At 38.1% G+C, this 24773-nt stretch overlaps 1 protein-coding gene across 7 annotated transcripts in view; it reads left to right on the top strand.

Moving 5' to 3' along the window:
- SCAMP1 (secretory carrier membrane protein 1) overlaps positions 1 to 24773 on the top strand; it is a 151834-nt gene that overhangs the window by 83977 nt on the left and 43084 nt on the right. For all 7 annotated transcript variants that reach the window (XM_086323135.1, XM_086323133.1, XM_086323131.1 and 4 more), the window contains 3 exons: positions 1311 to 1470; positions 11760 to 11861; positions 14480 to 14597. In XM_086323135.1, coding sequence (XP_086179261.1) covers positions 1311 to 1470; positions 11760 to 11861; positions 14480 to 14597 — 380 coding nt within the window. The remainder of the gene's footprint in view (positions 1 to 1310; positions 1471 to 11759; positions 11862 to 14479; positions 14598 to 24773) is intronic.

The raw sequence follows: 24773 nt of genomic DNA, 5'->3' as shown, positions 1-24773 counted from the left end.
TGGAATTTTAAAGCTGGAAGGGCTTGTGCCCTTCTCGAGTTGAAAACCTGAAATGCACTGAGGCTGCTTAGCTCAGTATATGTCACTCGAACCCACGTATTTTCATTCTTCCTCTGGGGCTCGCTCTCCTTCCCTAGCATTTGTGTATTTATCTGGTTGTTAGATAAAGGCAAATTTAGAGGCACCCTGGAATGTGTTTATATCTTACTTCATTAACTATCAATTTTTTGATTAATAATTTAAAGAAGTTTTAAAGTTTTTTTTAATGTATGTTGAAAATGTATTTTTGAAATTTATACTCACTAGGTTTTCCATTTGTTGTTTTTAATTAAGGTAGTAGTTTGTTAACATTTTTACTGTACTGATAATTTACATTAAACAGTACTTTAACTTTTGAAATGATTTATTTCTTATAACAAATTCAGCCTGTGAATAAATTTTTTAAAAAATCCTTTAAAAAAGTTACTAATTATAGATGTTAGATGTTAGATATTCTTAGATGTTACTCAGATTTTTGGGTTTTGGTCCATCAGGCAAAGCAATTATTAAGATTATAGGAAGAGTTTGCCAAGATCTATTTGTATTAACAAAAAGAAAGATCTGCCAAAGTAGGTAAAGTGCATCATGGTAAACTTTACTTTTTTAAAATAAATGTAATCCCCTACCAAAACACTGTTTTTAATGCCAGGACTTTTAAAAATGGGCAACTTTATGAAAATGAGTTGATAATCCTTATAGATTGACTGTATAGTCATTGGAAGTTTCTACTGTATTAGTTTCAGTCCAGTCATTCTAATTAATTGTATTGCTTAAAAGTGTTACAATGAGATTGCACAGGGCGCTTCTCTAGTATTCTTTTGCGTAATTCATGCTGGGAGGAGCCTGCAGCCCTGTGCTATAAAAATTATAGTTCTAAGTGTAGAATCTTTTTCTTCACAAGTCCTGGTTCTTTTCCTGGCAGCCACTACGTTCCTGCTTGGGCTTTGGATCAAGAGACACATCACATGTTTCCTTCTTAGGGAAGAAGCCCTTAAGGTTGTGCTTCTCCGGTTTAGCTGTGTAATTGCCCATTAGGAAAGGGCCAAAAGAATTTTTGCCAAACAGTGCATGTATTAGAACTCCTTTTCCTGTGAATACTCTGTTTTCAAATCAAACGTGTAAAAAACAGCAATGTTTCGAAAAATACTAAATGGAAATGGGGTAGACTGTATGTGCTTTTAGGAAGTATTTTTTCAATTATAATTTCTGTTAAATGAATACATACATTGAACATAAACATTTCTTTTCTGTTTTGTTTTTTAATTCCACAGTCCATGCTGTAACACTATTTCTAAATATCTTCGGATGCTTGGCTTGGTTTTGTGTTGATCCTCCAAGAGGGGTTGATTTTGGATTGAGTATCCTGTGGTTCTTACTTTTTACTCCTTGTTCATTTGTCTGTTGGTACAGACCACTTTACGGAGCTTTCAGGTAAAATGTGTGTACTTTAAAATGTGCTCTTTAAACCTGTGAAGTAAATAATTTGTAGTGCACCTTAAAGGTAAAAGTGACGTATGTTCATGTTTTAAGCTTTTTATTATTGTACAGTATACCTTCAGAAAAGTCTGTATATAACATCTCTGTGTATTAAGTCCATCTCTAACTTGCTGTATATTCATTCGACCTTGTAACTAACAATATCCTATTCTTTTCTCCCACTTGAGAAAAAAGACCAAACATGAAAATGAATGAGGGGAAAATGAGAACAAACTTAAGTCTTAATATTTGTAAAAGATTCTTTTCCATAAGAATATTTTACTCCTATTTTTGCCTTAAAAAAAAAAGTCAAAAGTGGTGATTAATCCTAATTTTTTAAATGGATCTGGGTAACCTAGCTAAGGTAAATATACATGTAATATTTAAAGTGAGTCACTTCACCTAGCAACTTGGTAATTATTTTCTGTGTAAATTCATTTTTGGTTTTTCAAAAGGCATTGACATTTTAAAACCGTTTAGACTGTTGGAGAAGGAGATGGCAACCCACTCCAGTGTTCTTGCCTGGAGAATCCCAGGGACGGGGGAGCCTGGTGGGCTGCCGTCTATGGGGTCACACAGAGTCAGACACGACTAAAGTGACTTAGCAGCAGCAGCAGCAGACTGTAAGATTAAGTATACTATTTTGCATGATATATTTTAATGAATGGTTAGGATAAACATTTCCTAAATGCGTGTTCTGTGGGATATTACTAGGTGTTGTAGAAAAAATGCTCATTAGCTTAAGTTTGGGAAGTTAAGTGGGATAATAAAACTAAATACGTTTCTTCATTTCAGAATTTCTTAGGTTTCTTTAAGAGCTTGGTGTGCTTCGTGGTGTAACCGTGAAACCATTATATATGTTTGTATGTGGAGTATCTTTTATTGTTTTAGAAAATAAACATTGGGAAATGCTGATTTAGATGCTGGCCTTAGATGAGTCCGTGCATTCAGTTGTTGATCAGCTTACTTTTATTTGAGTAAACTGGTTTATGAATGACAGACCTTTTTCAGCTCTCATGCACATGGAGCAACATTACTATGAAATAGGTGTGTATTGTACAGATGATGTATTAGAGAAATTAGAGGGCCACATTCAGTTGTTTAACTTCTTCTTTTCCTTTTCAACAAAAAATATCTTTGATTATCCAGAATGTATATCACCGCCCCCCGCCACCTTTACCCCTCCCAGTCCCCCAAACACTTGCCAAATGGAGTTAGAAATGAAAACATGGAAACTGAAAATGAAAAGGAAGGAAATGGGGAATATTAGGGAATTTGGAGAAAAAAGTGTCATACAACAGAAAACTAAATTGGTTAGAAATGGAATGAAGGGAAAAAAATATATGGGCGGAAGGAAGGAATCTTTGGATCTAATGGTAAATAACAGGTTGGTTGTCAAGGAATGAGAGAGGCACCCCTATAAGATGTAGGTTGGAGAGGAATAAAAGGGTCCTTGCATGAATAGGAGAAGAGTTCCTGCTGCTCTTTTCCTTGTTATCCTTTTCATGTATTGTTGAATTTGTTTTTTGCCTCTATGTTAATTAGGAATAGTGGCTGGTAATTTTCTTTTTTTGTAGTGCACTTATCTGGCGTTGGTATCAGGGTAATGCTGGCCTCATAAAATGAGTTTGGAAGTGTTCCCTCCTCTTCTGTGTTTTGGAAGAGTTTGAGAATCATTGTTATTAATTCTTCATTAAATGTTTGGTGATTTCACCAATGAGGCCATGAGGTCCTGGACTTTTGTTTTGGGGAAGTTTTTGATTACTAATTCACTCTCCTTACTAGTAAACGGTCTGTTCAGATTTTCTATTTCCTTATGATTCAGACTTGGCAGGTTGTATGTTTTTAGGAATTTATCCAAGTATAAACTCATGTATTCTTAGTTTCAGTAGTTTCTTTCCCTTTTGCCATGTGTACTAGAAATTTTTTAAAGATTTCATTCTCATGAAATTTTTTTTTAAATTTTATTTTATTTTTAAACTTTACATAATTGTATTAGTTTTGCCAAATATCAAAATGAATCCGCCACAGGTATACATGTGTTCCCCATCCTGAATGTCTGTATGTGCACACTTCAGTATCTAGAATGCTCTGTGAACCTGTTTTGTATTGTTCATATTTTTCTCTTTGTTTTTAATCATATGGTGCAGCTGTTGGTATACTTAACATGACTTGACTGAATCTGGTTGTGGTGAGTAAAGAATTGTGGAGGCTTCTGATGTTGGCCAGTTGTTTCAAAAGAAGTTCACCTTTGCCCTGCTTGTCAGCTAGAGGATAAGTTAGGGGCTGAGCTGAGCTGTAGTCTATTGAGCCTGACATTAAAGAGGTTTGCAAAAATATAAAGTAATGCTACTCTTTTTCTTCTCCCACTCGTCCAGTTTTCATGAAAGTGTTATTTTATTATAAGAAATTTATCTAAAAATTAGTTAAATGCTTTAACTATTTCTCAGTTTTAGTTTCTCATTTGGTAAAGCAAGAGCTACAACCTACATTATCAAAAGTTCCTTGTGATGCTCAATAATAAAGAAGTGCTGAGGCCAAAAATTTGAGAATTACCGTTCTAATTCTTTTCCCATTGGGGAACGCTGCAGAAAGCCTATTCTGCTTTCAGAGGGTCTTCTGACTTGTTAGCGTCTGTGTTTGGTGCATGCCTTGAGAGAAAAGTTGGCTGCATGTTTGGGCCAGTATTGTGCCTCTCACTTCTCATTACTCAACATGTGAATCTGCTCAAAGCTTCTGTTGGTTTGTCTTTTCCCTCACAGCTGTGTTCTGTGCAGGCAGAGTCTGAATTTTCAGCCTATTGTCTTGTATTCAGCAAAAATGAATTGAAGCTGTAGAATGCCAGCTTACATTTCTGTAGTTGTCTTCCACTCCAGAACCATGGACTCTATTCCTGGATGCTTCAGCAGCTCTTCAGTGGATTTTAGCAGATTTTTTTTCCATTTTATCCTACTATTCTAGTTGCTCTTGGTGGAGATACACACACTAGCCTTTTCTCTCATATTTGGAACCATAAAACTAAAATTAGTTTGTTTGGTTCTTAGGATTTCCGCCTCTGTTTACATTGCTAATCTGTTCTTGCATACTGTCTAGTTTATCCATTAGAACCCATAGCATATTACATTCCTGATGGTAATTCCAACATCCTAATCTTATCTGACTGTGATTCTGATGCTTGCTCTATATTTTTAAGCTATGTATTTTTTTGCATTTTTGTTATGTCTTGTGATTTTTACTTGATTGCTGCACATAATGTAAAAGGAACTGCTGTAAATAGGCCTTTAGTAACGTGATGGTAAGGTATGGGGGAGGGGAAGCATTCTGTGGGCCTATGAGTAGGTCTCAGTCTCTTATTGAATAGTTAGCCAGTGCCTCTGGACTGTGAACTGCACCAGTGCTTCTCAGTCCTTCCCTCTCCTCAGGTGGGACAGGGTGTCATAGAGTGGGCTGGAATTGGGTATTTTCGGTTTCCCCGTATAGGATCTCTAAAAATTTTCCCTGTAGCTCAAATGGTAAAGAATCTATCTGCAATGCAGGAGACCCAGGTTCAATCTCTGGGTTGGGAAGATCCTCTGGAGAAGGGAATGGCCACCCACTCCAGTATTCTTGCCTGGAGAATCTCATGGACAGAAGAGCCCGATGGGCTACAGTTGGTGGGGTCACAACGAGTCAAACACTACTGAGCCGCTAACACTACTACTACATTATATAGGTCAGGCTGTAATAAAACTTACTTCCAGAGTGAGTTGGGCTCTGGTTTCTCCTGAGGGCATACCTTGTTAAGAACAGAGTGCTGTAGGCAGGGCTCCCCAACCTCTGGGATCTAATGCCTGATGATCTGAGGTGGAGCTGATGTAATAATAGAGATAAAATGCACAATAAATGTAATGCATTTGAATCCCAAAACTACTCCCCCCCACCTCCCCGCCATGCAATCCCTGGAAAACTTGTCTTCCACGAAACTGGTCCCTGGTGCCAAAAAGTCTGGGGATCGCTGCTCTAGAGTGTTCCCAAATGATTCCTTTCTGCCACCTCCTTCCAGAAGCACGAAGGGATTTTTCTCTAAAGAAATCACTCAGAGCCAGGGTGAGCTGTTGTTGGTAAAACTCACAAATGTGTGGATTTCCCGAATGACTAGGTCTTCTTGGAGTTTTAACTCCGAGTTGTCCACTCCGGGCCAACAGCATTTTGACAGTTACAGTTCAGGTATTCCTACCCTGCAATGGTTGCTGCAGAGGTTTCTGCTCCAATAACTTGATTCTCTGTATCCATCTGTCTGTCTTTCCAGTTTGGGGTTGCAGTTTGCCTTCTGGCTTCTCTTCTCTTTCAGATTTAAGAAGAGTTGTTGATTTTTCAGTTTTTCCAGCTTTTTACTTGTAGTTAGGATGATATACTACTTCTAAGCTTCTTCCAGGTATACTTTTTAAAAGCAAGCTACCTCTGGGAAGTAGACAGTATTTTTTTGGTTCTATTCCTTTATAACATAATATCTGTGGCGATTTCATACCTTTTACGTTAGAATATTTTGCTAATTGAAATTAGAGATTAAATATGATTGAAATAGAAAATCATTTTAGCATCCTGAAAAATGTTGTATTAGCATATGAGCCAGGAAGTCAATTTAATTTTTTCTATAGAAAGATACTTGATATTTGATTTTAACTATAAAAACATATTCAAAGCCCTAGTCCATTTTCATGTTGTTTAAATAGTCTTCCAAGTGAGGTTCAGTTCAGTTCAGTTGTTCAGTCGAGTCCGACTCTTTGCGACCCCATGAATTGCAGCACTCCAGGCCTCCGTGTCCATCACCAACTCCCGGAGTTCACTCAGACTCACGTCCACCGAGTCAGTGATGCCATCCAGCCATCGCATCCTCTGTCGTCCCCTTCTCCTCCTACACCCAATCCCTCCCAGCATCAGGGTCTTTTCCAATGAGTCAACTCTTTGCATGAGGTGGCCAGAGTACTGGAGTTTCAGCTATAGCATCATTCCTTCCAAAGAAATCCCAGGGCTGATCTCCTTTAGAATGGACTGGTTGGATCTCCTTGCAGTCCAAGGGACTCTCAAGAGTCTTCTCCAACACCACAGTTCAAAAGCATCAATTCTTTGGCACTCAGCTTTCTTCACAGTCCAACTCTCACATCCATACATGACTATTGGAAAAACCATAGCCTTGACTAGACGGACCTTTGTTGGCAAAGTAATGTCTCTGCTTTTGAATATGCTATCTAGGTTGGTCATAACTTTTCTTCAAGGAATAAGCGTCTTTTAATTTCATGGCTGCAGTCACCATCTGCAGTGACTTTGGAGCCCCCAAAAATAAAGTCTGACACTGTTTCCACTGTTTTCCCATCTATTTCCCATGAAGTGATGGGACCAGATGCCATGATCTTTGTTTCTGAATATTGAGTTTTAAGCCAACTTTTTCACTCTCCTCTTTCACCTTCATCAAGAGGCTCTTTAGTTCCTCTTCACTTTCTGCCATAAGGGTGGTGTCATCTGCATATCTGAGGTGATTGATATTTCTCTCAGCAATCTTGATTCCAGCTTGTGCTTCTTCCAGGCCAGCGTTTCTCATGATGTACTCTGCATATAAGTTAAAGAAGCAGGGTGACAATATACAGCCTTGACGTACTCCTTTTCCTATTGGGAACCAGTCTGTTGTTCCATGTCCAGTTCTAACTGTTGCTTCCTGACCTGCATATAGGTTTCTCAAGAGGCAGGTCAGGTGGTTTGGTATTCCCATCTCTTTCAGAATTTTCCACAGTTTATTGTGATCCACACAAAGGCTTTGGCATAGTCAATAAAGCAGAAATACATGTTTTTCTTGAATTCTCTTGCTTTTTCGATGATCCAGCAGATGTTGGCAATTTGATCCCTTGGTCAATAGTATCCCCTGGAGGAGGAAATGCAACCCACCCTACTATTGTTGCTTGGGAAATCCCATGAACAGAGAAGCCTGGAGGGCTACAGTTCATGGGGTCGCAAAGAGAGTTGGACAGGCCTTAGTGACTAAACAGCAGCAACAACAGCTTACATATAAAGGAGGAAAGTGAACCGATCTTTACATTCCTTCATCACTGTTTGAGAGAAACATTTTAGAAATATTTTCCTTTTATTAGGACAGCTTAATTTTTGTATTTTTTAAAATTTATTTTTAATCGAAGGATAATTGCTTTACAGTATTGTGTTGGTTTCTGCCATACATCAACATGAATCAGCCACAGGTATACATGTGTGCCCTCCCTCTTGAACCTCCTTCCCTACTCCCCCCGCCCCACCCTCAAGTTGTCAACAGAGTTCTAGGTTAGAGCTCCTGCGTCATAACAGCACATTCTCACTGGCTATCTACTTGGTGTATGGTAGTGCATATGTTTCTGTGTTACTCTTTCCGTTCGTCCCACCCTCTCCTTCCCCCTCCTGTGTCCAAAGTCTTTTCTCTCTGTCTGTGTCTCATTGCTGGCCTGCAGATAGGTTCATCAGTGCCATCTTTCTGCATTTCATGTATATATGCATTAAAATATGATACCTGTTTTTCTGACTTCACTCTGTATGATGGGCACCAGGTTCATCCACCTCATTAGAACTGACTCAAATGCATTCCTTTTATGGCTGAGTAATATTCCATTGTATAAATATACCGCAGCTTCTTTATCCATTCATTTGTCAGTGGACATCAGGTTGCTTCTGTGTCTTTGCTGTTGTAAATAGTGCTGCATTTTACATTGGGATACAAATGTCTTTTTCAGTTAATGGTTTCCTCAGGGTATATGCCCAGTAGTAGGATTGCTGCATCATATGGTAGTAGTATTCCTATTTTTGTAAGAAATCTCCATACCGTCTTCCATAGTGGGTGTATCAGTTTACGTTCCCACCAGTGGTGCAAGAGGGTTCCCTTTTCTCCGCGCCCTCTCCAGCGTTTATTGTTTGTAGATTTTTTGATGATGGCCATTCAGACTGGTGTGAGGTGATTCTTCAGTGTAGTTTTGATTTGCATTTCTCTAACACTGGACGATGTTGAGCATCTTTTGTGTGCTTATTAGCCATCTGTATGTCTTCTTTGGAGAAATGTCTGTTTAGGTCTTCTGCCCGTTTTTTGGTTGGGCTGTTTGTTTTCCTGATGTGATCTGTATGAGCTGCTTATATATTCTGGAGATGAATCCTTTGTCAGTTGTTTTGTTTGCTGTTATTTTCTTCCACTTGAGGGTTGTCTTTTTAATCTTGTTTATAGTTTGCTTTGCTGTGAAACATTTAAGCTTAATTAAGTCTCATTTGTTTATTTTTATTTCAAAGAGGATCTTGTTGTGATGCCTGTCGAAGAGTATACTTCCTTTATTTTCCTCTAAGAGAGCTTTATAGTTTCTGGCCTTACATTTAAGTCTTTAATCCATTTTGAGTTTATTTTTGTGTATGATGTTAGGAAATGCTCTCGTTTCATTCTTTCACATGTAGCTTTTTCAGTTTTCCCAGCACCACCTATTAAAGAGGCTTACTTTTTAAAACATATTCTGTACCTTGTAAAAAATTTCTTAGAGGTTTTATTAGGTAGATTCAGCTTCTAGAATTTATCTGTGAGTTTGGAACTAACTAGAAAGATCCCTGTTAGGTAACTGAAATAGCTGTTGTGATGCCTTTAGACATTATTTTATTTATGAAACTCTCTTCAGAGTGCATGTTACATATATCACTTTAACCACTCTGATACTCTGGTTTCTTGGTACACAGGTAACAAAGCAAAAACATTAATAAGAAAAAAGAACATATATATGTATGAGCCATGCTCATATTAATATAAATAAATGTTAAATAAATGAAGCAGAAGGGACAAATCTTCCCTAATGAAGACTTCCAAAAATGTGTTTTGGGGTTGGAATAGTCACTGGGATGAGCAGAAATGGAGTAGACTTTGGACAGTTGAAAATCTTGCCAAAGAATCTAATTCTGTGTTTAAAGATGTTGTGTATGTTTAAAGATATTGTGTCACGATCAAGTGAGTGTAGCTTATTCTAGGAATTTAAGATCGGTTTAAGATTAGAAAAGTAGTTATCATAATTCATCATATGATCATCTTGATTGATGCAAAAGAAACATTTGACAAAATCCCAAAACCTTCACTTTCATGATAAAAACACTCAAAGTTGGAATAAAAGGTAACTTTCTCAACTTGATAAAGGGCATCTATGAAAAACTGTAACATTTAACATCATACTTAATGGTGAAGGACTAAAAGCTTTCTGTTTAAGATCAAGAAGAAGATAAAGATGTTTATTCTCACCACTTATTTTAAACTTTGTAGTAGAGGTTCTCACCAGTATAAACAGGTCAGAAAACCAAGTAAGAAGCCTCACATTAGAAAGGAAGGAGTAAAATTGACTTTATTCATGGATTATATAATCATTTATGTAGAAAATATAAATGGAGAGATATACCTTGTTAATGGATTGGAAGACTCAGCATTATTATATGATGTGAATTCTCTCCAAAGGGATCTATAGACACAGTGCAATCCCTATTAAAATCCTTTTAGGTTGTTTTATAGAAGTGAGCCAGGTGATTCTAAAAGATATATAGAAACATAGTAGCCTAGAATAGCCAAAACAACTTTGAAAAACAACAGCAAAGCCGGAAGATTAACATGCCTAATTTGAAGGCACACTAGAAAACTTAAGCAATCATAAAGGTGTGATACTGACATAAAGGCTGACAAATAGAACGATGAGACAGAGTGTCCAGAAATAACCCACCCAAATATAGATGAGTGATTTTCTAGAGAAAGGTACAGTGTAGTGCAGGAAGAATAGTCTTTGTAAGAAATGATGCTGGAATAATTGCATTTATGTTGGAATAAAAGAACTTTAATCCATCCCTTATACTGTATCTTAAAACTTAACTAAAAAAGGGGACATAAACTTAAATGTTAAATCAACAAATATAAAACTTCTTGAGAAAACAAGAAAAAAATCTTTGTATCTTTAGCACAGATTTCTTAGATAAAACAATAAAATCAAGGTTCATAAAAGGGCAAATTGATAAATTTGAGTCCATAAAAAGACAAAACTTTGTTCTTTAAAAGGCATTCTTAAGAGAATAAAAAGATAAGCCACAATCTGGGAGAAAATTCTACAGAGCATTTATCTGATAAAAAGACCTGTATATTCAAACTCACAAAACTCAACAGTAAGGAGAAAAAGCAAATTAAAACCTTGGAAAAATATTTTGATAGTTTGCCATGGATGACAAAAATGTGGATGAAAATGTGCTCAATATTAGTTATTAGGGAAACGCAAATTTAAATTGAGTTACCTCTATACAACTCTTAGAATGGCTAAAATTTAAGGAATTGATTGTGCCAAGTCTTAATGAGATGTGGAGGTAACTGGCATTCTCATATACTGCCACTGAGAATATGAAGTAGAACAACTCCTTTGGAAAACAATTTTACAGTTTCTTAAAAAGCTAAACTTATCTCTAACATGGGTTCTAGCCGTTCCACTTCTAGGTAATTATTTACCAGGAGAAAAATAAATGTTCATATGTGGACATTAATGTCCATGGCAGCTTTATTTGTAGAAGGAGAAACCATAAACAACCTAACTGTCCATCAACAGATGAATGGATAGGTTACCTGTAGCATACTGTGCGATGGAATACTGCTCAGCAGTATTCCTCAGAAGAGGAATGGACTCTTGTTACATGGCAACATCATGAGTGAATTGGAAAATAACTGTGCTGAATGAAAGCAGGCAGACAAGGAAAAATAGATATACTATATGATCCGATTAAATAAAACCCTTAAAATAGGTAACTATTGTGACAGAAAGCAGTGGGTGGGGAGGCAGGAATTAACCAGGTACACAAAATTTTGGACTATGTTCACTATTTTGATTATAAAAGGTTCATGGTTATATACTTAAGTCAAACCTTACAGAATTGTATATTCTAAATATTTGCAGTTTATTATGTTAATTATAATTCAGTGAAGCTATTTAATAAAAAATAAAAGGAAAACAAAATAATTTTCCTTTGCCGAGGTGTTTTGTGGTGCACTTGGAAATTTGTGAGAATAACAGTAACATCGTCTAGCGTTTGTGCAGACAGTTCAAGTAGTTGCCACTGATATTTTTAAAAATGTTTTTTAATTTTGTATGTCAGTCTACATGTGAATGTAAACATACTGAGAAAAATGCTGACGTTTTCTCTTTGTCTCCCTATTCCCGCTCTTTCCCCTTTCTTTTTAAAACCAGGAGTGACAGCTCCTTCCGGTTCTTCGTGTTCTTTTTCGTCTATATCTGTCAGTTTGCTGTGCACGTACTCCAGGCTGCAGGATTTCATAACTGGGGTAACTGGTAAGTCATTTACTTTAATTAGCTATAATCTCTTCTTCTAATATCTTAATATAATTTTTGAATTCCTAAAAAATACTTGACATAGAAAAACCAGATTAACAAAAGTAAACAAATATTGAAAAAGGCAATTAAAAAATTTCCTAAGGACTAACCTTTGAAGGAATTTAAGAAAAGAGTACTTGTTATGTGTAAAGTGGTATTTTCAGTATGTAAACATGTGTCTTCCTAGACACATAACTGCAAACATACACGCACATGTCTGAAAAGTAGAGTCACTGCATGCTTGTTAAGGATCTATCTTTAAACAATAGAGTCATTCTTAGTATGGCAAAATGCTCACTCAGTGGGGCACCCTCAGGAACTGAGGCTCTTTAGACCCCAGTTAGAAGGTAATAGATTTTATGTCTCTCTTCAGATACTCTGGAGCAAACGTTCTTTGAGTGGTGGTGCAGAGAAGAATACATACTTATAAAATCATCCCTCTCTCTAACTGTTGCATGCAGTTGAATTTTTGTAAGCCAACAGCATATACAAAGCAACTTTGCTGCACTGTGTATGTGAACTAAACTGATCATGTAACTAGAGTGTATTTGAAGCCTTGAATGTAGTATGTAATGCTGAATTAGAGTAGACGCTGAAAGTCACAACTGTCGATACCTTTGAAGATCTAACGAGCACATATACATGCATGTAATTTATTAGGGTATTTTAAATCAGAAAAAGTAGCATTCATTATCATTTAAAAATTTTAATCTTTAGCATTTGATAGAAAGATGTTTTAAATGTTTAATTAAAAAAATACACTGTTTATGTTAACAGTGCTTTTTTATTTATAATGAATCCAAAATAATTTCTTTTGCTTTTTAGTACAGACAGAAAAAAGTGTTAAAACTGAGCATAGAAGCTTGTGAGGAGACTAAATAGCACAGGAATCCGCTAGTGAGGGTGCATACAAGGTGACCTGTTATAAGATAGATCTCATGTAATTCTGCAGACTAAAAAATTAAGCTGTTTATTCTGAGATAATTGTTGAGTCACAGACTCAGTAAGAAATGAGAGATCCCCAAGTTATCCTTTATTCCTTTATTTTCCCCAGTGGTAACATATTGTAAAACTAGGGTGTAGTATCAAAATCAAGATCTTGACATTGATACAGTAAAGACAGAGGATGTTTTCATCACCAAAAGGTCCTTTATTCTGCTGTTTATTGCCACACTCACGTCCCTCCTTAGCCCTGGCGTCACTGACCTGCTTGTCCCCTCGCGTATGTTATATAAGTGGAGTCATACAGTATGCAGCCTTTAGCTTCTTTCACTAGGCATAATACTCTGGAGATGCATCCAGGTTGTTGCGTCTGTGAGTAGTTACCCCTTTTCATTGCTGAACAGTGTATGGTGTGGGTAGACCACAGTGTGTTTAACCATCACCAGTTGAAGGGCCTTGGATTGTTCCCAGTTTGGGGCTATTCTGCTATAAACATTCATGAACAAGTTTTTGTGTGAACATAAATTTTCATTTCTCTGTGATAAGTACCCAAGAAGAAGAGTGATGTTGCTGGTTCATATGGAAGCTGCATGTTTTTAATTTTTATTTATTTATTTAAAAATGATCCCCCCCCACCCCCCGCCCCCTACTGGGGCTGTTCCCTAACAAGGGATTGAACCAGTGAGAGTGCAGAGTCCTAACCACTGGACCTCCAGGGAGTTCCGTGTTTGCTGTTTTTAAAAAACTATTTTCCAGACAGTGCTCACCAGAATAGCTGCCCCGTTTTACAGTTCCAGCAACAACATACGAGGCTTCAGCTCCACGTCTGCACCAGGCGCCGGTGCTGTCACTCATGTTTTTTGTTTTCCGAGCCAATCTGATAGCTGTGTAGTGATGTCACACTGCGGCTTTAATATTCATTTCTCTAATGTCTTAGGTTTTATCTTTTTTTGTGCTTGTTTGCCATCTTTATATTCTCTTGGTGAACTGTCTCTTCATGTCTTTGTCTACTTTCTAATTGAAATTATTTTAATTTTAAAGATTTACTTTTAAGGTTGAGATTTGAAGGTTCTTGAAGATCCTCTGGAGAAGGGAATGGCAATCCACTCCAGTATTCTTGCCTGGAAAATCCCATGGATGGAAGAGCTTGGTGGGCTACAGTCCATGTGGTCGCAAAGAGTCAGACACAACTTCACTTTATATATTTTGAATACTAGCTCTTTGTTGAATATGTGGTTCTCAAATATTTTCTTACATAATTAAACAGAATTTAAAATAAAATTAAAAAAATAATGAACTCACAGGTTTAAAAAATGTAAAATCTTGTGTTCATATTTAAGGCTCTGGATTTTGGTGCTTAGGTTTGAATTCAGACTATGCTGTTTTTATTAGCTGTGTGGCCTTGGGCAAGTTACTGAATAATCTTGGTGACTCAGTTTCTCATCTGTGAAATAGGGATTAAATATAACATATATCATAGGGAGTTGTTGTGAGAGTTAAATGAGTTAATGCATACAGAGAACTAAAATGTTGCTTGGCTCATAAAAGCTGAGTATGTGTTAGTTATTATGTGATTGTTTTTAAAATTGTGTGTTAACTTATTTGCCTGATTATACTTTTTTAAAATTTCATAGTGGTTGGATTTCATCCCTTACTGGTCTCAACAAAAGTATTCCTGTTGGAATCATGATGATTATCATAGCAGCACTTTTCACAGCATCAGCAGTCATCTCACTAGTTATGTTTAAAAAGGTAAGTGAAGTTTTATGTCTGTAAATTTTTTTAGTGAACCTGATATTCGGTTCTCATTTCCCCATCTTGTTAATTTAGTGTAATCTCAAGTCATTTTATTGTTGTTCTTATGCAAGTTTGCTCTCTGAAGATTACTTTTCACAATTAGTTATATATAGAATGGGCTGCCCTGGTGGTCCAGTGGTTAAGACTGTGCTCCTAGTGCAGGGGCCTGGGTTCAATCCCTGGTTGAGGAAGATCCTGTATGCTAAATGGTGAGGCCAAAAAAAAAGGTTATGTATAGATAAATTTTAGAAAATTGCATCACATTTTAAACTTGCTGTAAAAAAGGAGTATTTTAAAATTTTATTAACTGAAACCTTCTTTTATTGATTGAAGAATCAACCTCATTTTAAAAACTTGTTATCTTTCTGTATATTCTGATTTCTTTTTTTGAATATGGCATTCTAGCTCAGTTAATAAATAGAAGTAACCATTCTGTGTGTAGTGCATACGTTTTATTTGTATTTAAAATTTGAAAATGCTAAATTATTTTACCTAAGAGTATATGAGCTGGTAACAGATTCAGGCTGAAATACAGATTGAATTTTGGTTTTAGTAAAAATCCCAATTAGCTATACAGTTGGCCCTCTATATCCACAGGTTCCATATCTTCTAATTTGAGTAACTGTGAATTGAAAATATTAGAGGAAGAAATTCCAGGAAGTTCCAAAAAGCAAAGCTTGAATTTGCTCCACATAGGCAGCTATTTAGATACTACCTAATTGGTTTAATAGCTGTTTACATTGTATTAGAGTATATAAGTAATCTAGAGGTGATTTCAAGTATACATACAGGGAAGATGTGCATAGGTTATATGCAAATAGTGCCCCACTTCGTATAGGAGACTTGAGAACATCCTCAGATTTTGGTACCCTTGGATGTGAGGGTAAGGGATATCATGGAACCAATACCCCACAAATACTGAAGGATGACTGTTTCCTCCTATAGAATTCCCATGGCTGTTTTCATTGCCTTAAAAAATGATTACATAGGGTAGGGGGAAAAAATAAATGTTTTTATTTTATATGAAGTTTTACCGTGTTTTAGATATGTAATTCAGTTCAGTTCAGTTGCTCAGTTGTGTCCTACTCTTTTCGACCCCATGGCCTGTAGTATGCCAGGCTTCCCTGTCCATCACCAACTCCTGGAGCTTACTCAAACTCATGTCCATCAAGTTGGTGATGCCATCCAACCATCTCCTCCTCTGTCGTCCCCTTCTCCTCCTGCCTTCAATCTTTCCCAGCATCAGGGTCTTTACCAGTGAGTCAGTTCTTTGCATCAGGTGGCCAAAGTATTGGAGTTTCAGCTTTAGTATTAGTCCTTCCAAAGAATATTCAGTACTGATTTCCTTTAGGATTGACTGGTTTGATCTCCTTGCTATATTATTATATTATCTAATACATTAGATATATATTAATATATATTTTTACTTTTTATTGGTGTATAATGTTTATAATGTTGTGTTAGTTTCTGGTGTACAGGGAAGTGAATCAGCTCTATGTATACATATATCCCCTCGCTCTTGGACATTTCTCCCACCCCTCTAGGTCATCACAGAGCACCAAGCTGAGCTCCCTGTGCTATGCACCAGCTTCCCACTAGCTGTGTGTTTTATACGTGGTAGTGTATACATGTCAGTCCCATGCTCTCCTTCCCCCACCGTGTCCACATGTCCCTTCTCTATGTCTGCATCTCTATTCCCACCCTGGAAATTAGTTCATCTGTACCATTTTCCTAGATTCCACATGTTCCAACATGGTATAGAAACCTTGTGAATAACACCTATGTTTTAAAATGATACTTTTTGATGTGTTTCACATTAAAATAACATTTTTTTTCCTTTACTATCTCGTAACTTAGAATATATACAAGGATTGCATAGAAATAACTGTACCTTATATTTAGGAAAACTGAATTCTTGAAATATTTGGCTTGCTGCTACTGCTGCTGCTAAGTTGCTTCAGTCGTGTCCAACTCTGTGCAAACCCATAGACGGCAGCCCACCAGGGCCCGCCGTCCCTGGGATTCTCCAGGCAAGAACACTGGAGTGGGTTGCCATTTCCTTCTCCAATATTTGGCTTGTGTTTGCCTTTAATCCTTCTCAAAACTGTGAAACTTATTCTATATTCTTCCTGTCCATATTTTCCTGAATTTTAAGCTTTTACTTCCTTTTAGACATACATACGCATGACTACTGAAACTCTGCTTTCTGAAGTTACTAATTCCATTTTCCTCCTCCTTGGACCTGGAAGCCTTCTTTGTTGCTGGTGGCCCCTCTTCCTCAGCCTTCTTAATTATGTCCTGATTCTCCTGCCTCTGAGACTAGTCTCCCTCCTCCATTTCTTCATTCCGCTCATAAGTGAAAGTCGTCTTCAGTGCAGTCAGTTCTCTGCTCTTTGTGCTTTTGCTGTGCAGGCTTTTTTCCCTTGGGGATTTCAGCCTTCTGCGTGTTTCAGTCTCTTCCCTGCCTGCATGGACTCTGGTCTTGGAGTTGGAAGAGTGCTTTACCAGCCGTTCAGTGGCATCCTCAGGTGACTGTTGCCCTGCTCTGGTTGGTTGGTGTCATTGTCTCACAGTAATACACCATAAACTCATCCTCTTTTCAGAACTAGCAGAACTTCCAGAAGTTCCGATTCATATTCAAAGAAACATTTGTTAGTACCACATATTGCATGATTCCATTTTCGTGAACTGTCTAGGGGTGGGCTGGAGGGTGACTGCAAATGGGTATTGTTCAGTCACCAAGTTGTGTCTGGCTCCTCGCGACCGCATGGACTGCAGCATGCCAGGCTTCCCTGTCCCTCAGACGGTTATAGAATTTCTTTTTTGGAGGTGATGAAAATGTTCTAAAATTAGATTGTGTGTATACACACATATATTCACAACACTGAATATACTGAAAACCACTGAATGGTATACTTTACAAGGCTGAACTGTATAGTATGCAAATTTATCTCAAGCAGTGTTTTAAAAAGAAAATTTATTAAGTACCAATTGTGAATGAGTGATTCTGAGTGCTTTCTCACGTGATTGCATTTAACACTTAGGTCAGTTCTTTGTCAGCGCTTGCATGACTTTTTTAGTCACTTTCTTAGAAACTGTCTTAGTGTCTGCTCCATCTTTCTTCTTTTCCATTTCCAACCTCAGCTAACCCAGAAATTGTTTTTACAAATAACTCATACCCCACTTCCTTCAGTTCACTTTTTGTATAGTTACTATATTAATCTATAAAAAAAAAAATCCCAAACAAACCCAGCACTCTGAAGCTTTTTGAAAGTGAACCTCATGCTGGGAAATGAGATTGTGGTGGTTGCGGTCATGGGGCTGGGGTGGCCTTTCACAGCGCTGCCAGAGCTGGGCTTTCTACTCCACGTGCGGTGTGCTGCTCGGCTTCTTCAATCCATTGTAGACATTCCTTTGCCTCGATTTTGTGCATGGCATACTTGACCTCTGGGCTGCTCTGTCAATGGAAGACTTACAAGCGCTCTTTCAAGACCTGTTCCAGTTTCATATTCTTTGTAAAATAAGGAATTTAAATGAGATGATTTTATGAAGTATAATAAATGGAGATAATGTATGTTAAAATATAGTTTGGCCAGATTTCTTATTTGTAATGGCAAGAATTTCTCTTAATTTAATAGCAGTTGAGAGCCAATGAAAACACCTGATTTTTCTTTTTATTTTCTTTTCCATGCTTGCTCAAAACTTGTTTTTTCCTTCCCTTTCAGTTTCATTGAGATATAAATGACATACAGCTTTATGTAAGTTTAAGGTGTACAGCATAATGGTTTGTACACTTACATATACATATATATGCATATATGTAAGCATGGTACAGCACACTTACATATATCATGAAATGATTTAATAAGTATAGCAAACATCCATTATCTTATATAGGTACAAAATAAAAAAAACTTTAAAGATTTTCCCTTGTGATGAGAGCTCTTAGGATTTACTCTTAACAGTTTTCATATATAATATACAGTTCGGTTCAGTCGCTCAGTTGTGTCCAACTCTTTGCAACCCCATGAACTGCACACAGCATGCCAGGCCTCCCTGTCCATCACCAACTCCCGGAATTTACCCAAACTCATGTCCATTGAGTTGGTGATGCCATCCAACCATCTCATCCTCTGTCATCCCCTTCTCCTCTTGTCCTCAATCTTTCCCAGCATCAGGGAGTTTTCAAATGAGTCAGCTCTTTGCATCAGGTGGCCAAAGTATTGGAGTTTCAGCTTCAACATCAGTCCTTCCAGTGAACAGCAAGGACTGATCTCCCTTAGGATGGACTGGTTGGATCTCCTTGCAGTCCAAGGGACTCTCAAGAGTCTTCTCCAACACCACAGTTCAAAAGCATCAATTCTTCGGCACTCAGCTTTCTTTAGAGACCAACTCTCACATCCATGCATGACCACTGGAAAAACCATATCCTTGACTAGATGGACCTTTGTTGGCAAAGTAATGTCTCTGCTTTTTAATAAGCTGTCTAGGTTGGTCATAACTTTCCTTCCAAGGAGTAAGCGTCTTCTAATTTCATGGCTGCAATCACCATCTGCAGTGATTTTGGAGCCCCCCCAAATAAAGTCAGCCACTGTTTACCCATCTATCTGCCATGAAGTGATGGGACTGGATGCCATGATCTTAGTTTTCTGAATGTTGAGCTTTAAGCCAACTTTTTCACTCTCCTCTTTCACCTTCATCAAGAGGCTTTTTAGTTCCTCTTCACTTTCTGCCATAAGGGTGGTGCCATCTGTATATCTGAGGTTATTGATATTTCTCCCAGCAATCTTGATTCCAGCTTGTGCGTCTTCCAGCCCAGCGTTTCTCATGATGTACTCTGCACGGGAGTTAAATAAGCAGGGTGACAATATACAGCCTTGACGGTGTACTTTCCATGTTGTACTTACATCTCTAGTACTTACATATGTTATAACTTGAAATTGGTACCTTTTGAAGGGGGGATTGAATCATCCAGTTCCCGCCCACCCCGCCCATATAACCTCAGATTCAACATCTTTTTCTGTGAGTGAGTTGGTTTTGAAGTGTAGTTGACCTGCAGCACTCTGTGTGTTTCTGGTGCACAACACGGTGATCCGGTATTTCTCTATGTGTCAAAACGATCATCGCAAGAAGTCTAACTGCCATCTATCGTGATACAAAGACAGTTTATTATTGACTGCATTCCCACAGTGTATGTTTTAAAAGAAAAAAGTCCTTTGAGGGGGTATGTGGCCATAGTTTATAACCACTACGGGTCAGGCTTTTCATAAGCAGTTAATGCCTTCTAAAAGTTATCTATGCACACTGTTTTGGCTCTAGAAGAGTTAGTTTCTTTTTTTTTTAATATAAATTTATTTTAATTGAAGGCTAATTACTTTACAACATTGTATTGGTTTTGCCATACATCAACATGAATCTGCCACAGGTATACACGTGCTCCCCATCCTGAATGCCCCTCCCACCTCCCTCCCCGTACCATCCCTCTGGGTCATCCCAGTGCACCAGCCCCAAGAAACCAGTATCATGCTTCGAACCTGGACTGGCGATTCGTTTCATATATGATATTATACATGTTTCAATGCCATTCTCCCAAATCATCCCACCCTCTCCCTCTCCCTCTCCCACAGAGTCCAAAAGACTGTTCTATACAACATCACTCATTATCAGAGAAATGCAAATCAAAACCACAATGAGGTACCATTTCACGCCAGTCAGAATGGCTGCCATCTAAAAGTCTACAAGCAATAAATACTGGAGAGGGTGTGGAGAAAAGGGAACCCTCTTACACTGTTGATGGGAATGCAAACTAGTACAGCCACTATGGAGAACAGTGTGGAGATTCCTTAAAAAACTGGAAATAGAACTGCCTTATAACCCAGCAATCCCACTGCTGGGCATATGCACCAAGGAAACCAGAATTGAAAGAGACATGTGTGCCCCAATGTTCATCGCAGCACTGTTTATAGTAGCCAGGACATGGAAGCAACCTAGATGTCCATCGGCAGATGAATGGATAAGAAAGCTGTGGAACATATACACAATGGAGTGTTCAGTTCAGTTCAGTTCAGTCGCTCAGTTGTGTCCGACTCTTTGCGACCCCATGAATCGCAGCACACCAGGCCTCCCTGTCCATCACCAACTCCCGGAGTTCACTCAGACTCATGTCCATTGACTCAGTGATGCCATCCAGCCATCTCATCCTCTGTCGTCCCCTTCTCCTCCTGCCCCCAATCCCTCCCAGCATCAGAGTCTTTTCCAATGAGTCAAATCTTCACATGAAGTGGCCAAAGTACTGGAGTTTCAGCTTTAGCATCATTCCTTCCAAAGAACACCCAGGGCTGATCTCCTTCAGAATGGACTGATTGGATCTCCTTGCAATCCAAGGGACTCTCAAGAGTCTTCTCCAACACCACAGTTCAAAAGCATCAATTCTTCGGCACTCAGCTTTCTTCACAGTCCAACTCTCACATCCATACATGACCACTGGAAAAACCATAGCCTTGACTAGACGGACCTTTGTTGGCAAAGTAATGTCTCTGCTTTTGAATATGCTATCTAGGTTGGTCATAACTTTCCTTCCAAGGAATAAGCGTCTTTTAATTTCGTGGCTGCAGTCATCATCTGCAGTGATTTTGGAGCCCCCCAAAATAAAGTCTGACACTGTTTCCACTGTTTCCCCATCTATTTCCCATGAAGTGATGGGACCAGATGCCATGATCTTTGTTTTCTGAATATTGAGTTTTAAGCCAACTTTTTCACTCTCCTCTTTCACCTTCATCAAGAGGCTTTTTAGTTCCTCTTCACTTTCTGCCATAAGGAGTATTACTCAGCCATTAAAAAGAATACATTTGAATCAGTTCTAATGAGGTGGATGAAACTGGAGCCTATTATACAGACTAAAGTTAGCCAGAAAGAAAAACACCAATATAATATACTAACGCATATATATGGAATTTAGAAAGATGGTAACGATAACCCTGTATGCGAGACAGCAATAGAAGAGTTAGTTTCTTTTTATTAGGCTATTCTGTGTCTCCAGCACCAGCTGAAACGTGATCTGTGGTATATTTTCATTTCGTTGACAATGAATTCAATTTTGATAACTTCTGTTGGCATTCTGAAATCTCACCTAATTGGGAGTTCGCTAATCACTGGTGTCTAAAGCGCCAAGTAGGAGCACTGTGGGGCCTTTGTTTTCCCTGCGGTGTCATCTTTGAATCTAAATATAAAATAATTGAAATGCAAGAGTGTCTTCTCTTGTACCTGTTTATAGATAAAGGAACAGTTTCTTTTAGGTTATTCCCAAGCAGTATTTTTTTATGTTTTTAGAGTAGACTATTCAAAGAATTAAATACTAGTTATGGGTCAAATAACAAATGGATGAGTCATAGGAGATTGTATATTAAGGGAATACAAAATTTTCTTTAATTGATATAAAAGCTAGAATAATTTAGTGTGGAAGAGATAAATACATAAAACATTATTTGTATTTCCTTTGGGCCCTAGTTTTGAATGGTTATTTCTTACATTGTTAATATACCTCATCCATATTAACAAAATGATTGTTAATAGTGACTTTTTGTACTTCAGAAGAATTTTAGAAAAGGTTATTTCATTTCTTTAAAAAATAAGTTTTTAAAGCATTTAATTTTTTTTCTATACAAAAATGTCTGTTTTGCAGATACTCTTTTATTTTCTGTTGTTTGTTATTGTTCAGTTACTAAGTTGTGTCCAACTCTTTATGACCCCATTGACTGCAGCCCACCAGGCTCCTCTGTCCTCCACTATCTCCTGGAGTATGCTCAAATTCATGTCCGTTGAGTCAGTGGTGCTATTAACCGTCTCATCCTCTGCCACCCCCTTTTCCTTCTGTCTTCAGTTTTTCCCAGCATCCAGGTCTTTTTCAGTGAGTCAGCTCTGCATCAGGTGGCTGAAGTATTAGAGCTTTAGCTTTAGCATCCATCCTTCCAATGAATATTCAGGGTTGATTTCCTTTAGGGTTGACTGGTTTGATCTCCTCGCAGTCCAGGGGACTCTCAAGAGCCTTCTCCAGCAACACAGTTTGAAAGCATCAATTCTGCGGTGCCCAGCCTTCTTTATGGTCCAACTCACATATGTACCTGACTACTGGAAAAACCATAGCTTTGACTGTAGGGACCTTTGTTAGCAAAGAGATGTCTTAGCTTTCTAATAAGCTGTCTAGGTTTGTCATAGCAGTCACCATCTGCAGTGATTTTGGAGTCCAAGAAAATAAAATCTGTTACTGCTTCCACTTTTTCCCCCATCTGTTTGCCACAAAGTCATGGTTCTGGATGCCACGATCTTAGTTTTTTGAATGTTAAGTTTCAAGCCAGGTTTTTCACTCTCCTCTTTTCACTTTCTTCAAGAGGCTCCTTTGTTCCTCTTCACTTTCTGCCATTAGAGTGGTATTATCTGCATATCTGAGGTTGTTGATATTTCTTCTGGCAGTCTTGATTTTATCTTGTGAATCGTCTAGCCTTGTATTTTGCATGATGTACTCTGCGTGTATGAGCACTGAAAAATTGATACTTTTGAACTGTGGTGTTGGAGAAGGCTCTTGAGAGTCCCTTGGACTGCAGGGAGATCCAACCAGTTCATCCTAAAGGAAATCAGTCCTGAATATTCATTGGAAGGACTGATGCTGAAGCTGAAGCTCCAATACTTTGGTCACCTGATGCGATGAACTGACTCACTGGAAAAGACCCTGATGCTGGGAAAGATTGAAGGCAGGAGAAGGGGACGACAGAAGATGAGATGGTTGGATGGCATCACTGACTCGATGGACATGAGTTTGAGCAAGCTCTGGGAGTTGGTGATGGACAGGGAAGCCATGGGGTCGCGAAGAGTCAGACACGACTGAGTGACTGAACTGAACTGAACTCTGCATATACGATAAATGAACAGGATGAAATACATATCTTTGTGATAGTCCTTTCCCAGTTTGGAACCATGTCCTGTTCTAACTGTTGCTTCTTGACCCACTTACAGGTTTCTCAGGAGACAAGTAAGGTGGTCTGGTATTCCTATTTCTTAAAGAATTTTCCAGAGTTTATTGTGATCCACAGACTCAAAAGCTTTAGAGTAGTCAGTAACGTAGAAGTGGATGTTTTTCTGGAATTCTCTTGCTTTTTCTATGATCCAGTGAATGTTGGCAATTTGGTCTCTGGGTCCTCTAACTTTTCTAAATCCAGCTTGAACATCTGGAAGTTCTCAGTTCACATTCTGCTGAAGCCTAGCTTGAAGGATTTTGAGCATTACCTTGCTAGCATGTGAAATGAGAGCAACTGTATGGTAGTTTATACATTCTCTGGCATTGCCTTTCTTTGGGATTGGAATGAAAACTAACCTTTTCCAGTCCTGTGGCCACTGCTGAGTTTTCCAAATTTGCTGGCATATTGAGTGCAGCAGTTTCACAGCATCATCTTTTAGGATTTGAAATAGCTCAACTGGAATTCCATCACCTCCACTAGCTTTGTTCGTAGTAATGCTTCCTAAGGCCCACTTGACTTCGCATTCCAGGATGTCTGGCTCTAGATGAGTAACCACACCACTGTGGTTATCTGAGTCAATAAGACCTTTTTTTGTACAGTTCTTTTGTATTCTCGCCACCTCTTCTTCTTCTTTTCTGCTTCTATTAGGTCCTTACTCTTTCCGCCCTTTATTGTGCCATCCTTGCATGAAATATTCCCTTGATATCACCAGTTTTCTTATCTAAGACATATCACTATAAACTTCACTCTTCAAAACTTCTTTTGCTGCTTCCTATAAATTTTGAATTATAGTGGTTTCCTGTTTCTTCAGCTGTTTTTTTAATTTCCTCTTTCATTTCTTCAGTGGCCCATTGTTTAGTAGCATATTTAGTCTCCACGTGTTTGTGGTTTTTTGCATTTTATCCTTGTAGTTGGTGTCTAGTCTTACAGCATTGTGGTCGGAAAAGACGCTAGATATGAGTCCAGCTTTCTTAAGTTTATTGTGACTTGTTTTATAACCTAACATGTGAACTATCCTGGAGAATGTTCCTAGTGCATTTGAAAAGAATGTGATTCTGATACTTTGGATAGAATCCTTTCTGTATATTTATTAACTTCATTTGGCCCATTGTGTTAAGGC

The sequence above is a fragment of the Bos grunniens genome, chromosome 10, assembly GCF_055505025.1.
Source record: "Bos grunniens cultivar Pamir isolate PY7600 chromosome 10, Bosgru_T2T1.0, whole genome shotgun sequence".
Taxonomy (NCBI): Eukaryota; Metazoa; Chordata; class Mammalia; order Artiodactyla; family Bovidae; genus Bos; species Bos grunniens.
The sequence above is the reverse complement of the archived record's forward strand: the minus strand, read 5'-3'. Positions and strand labels throughout refer to the sequence as shown.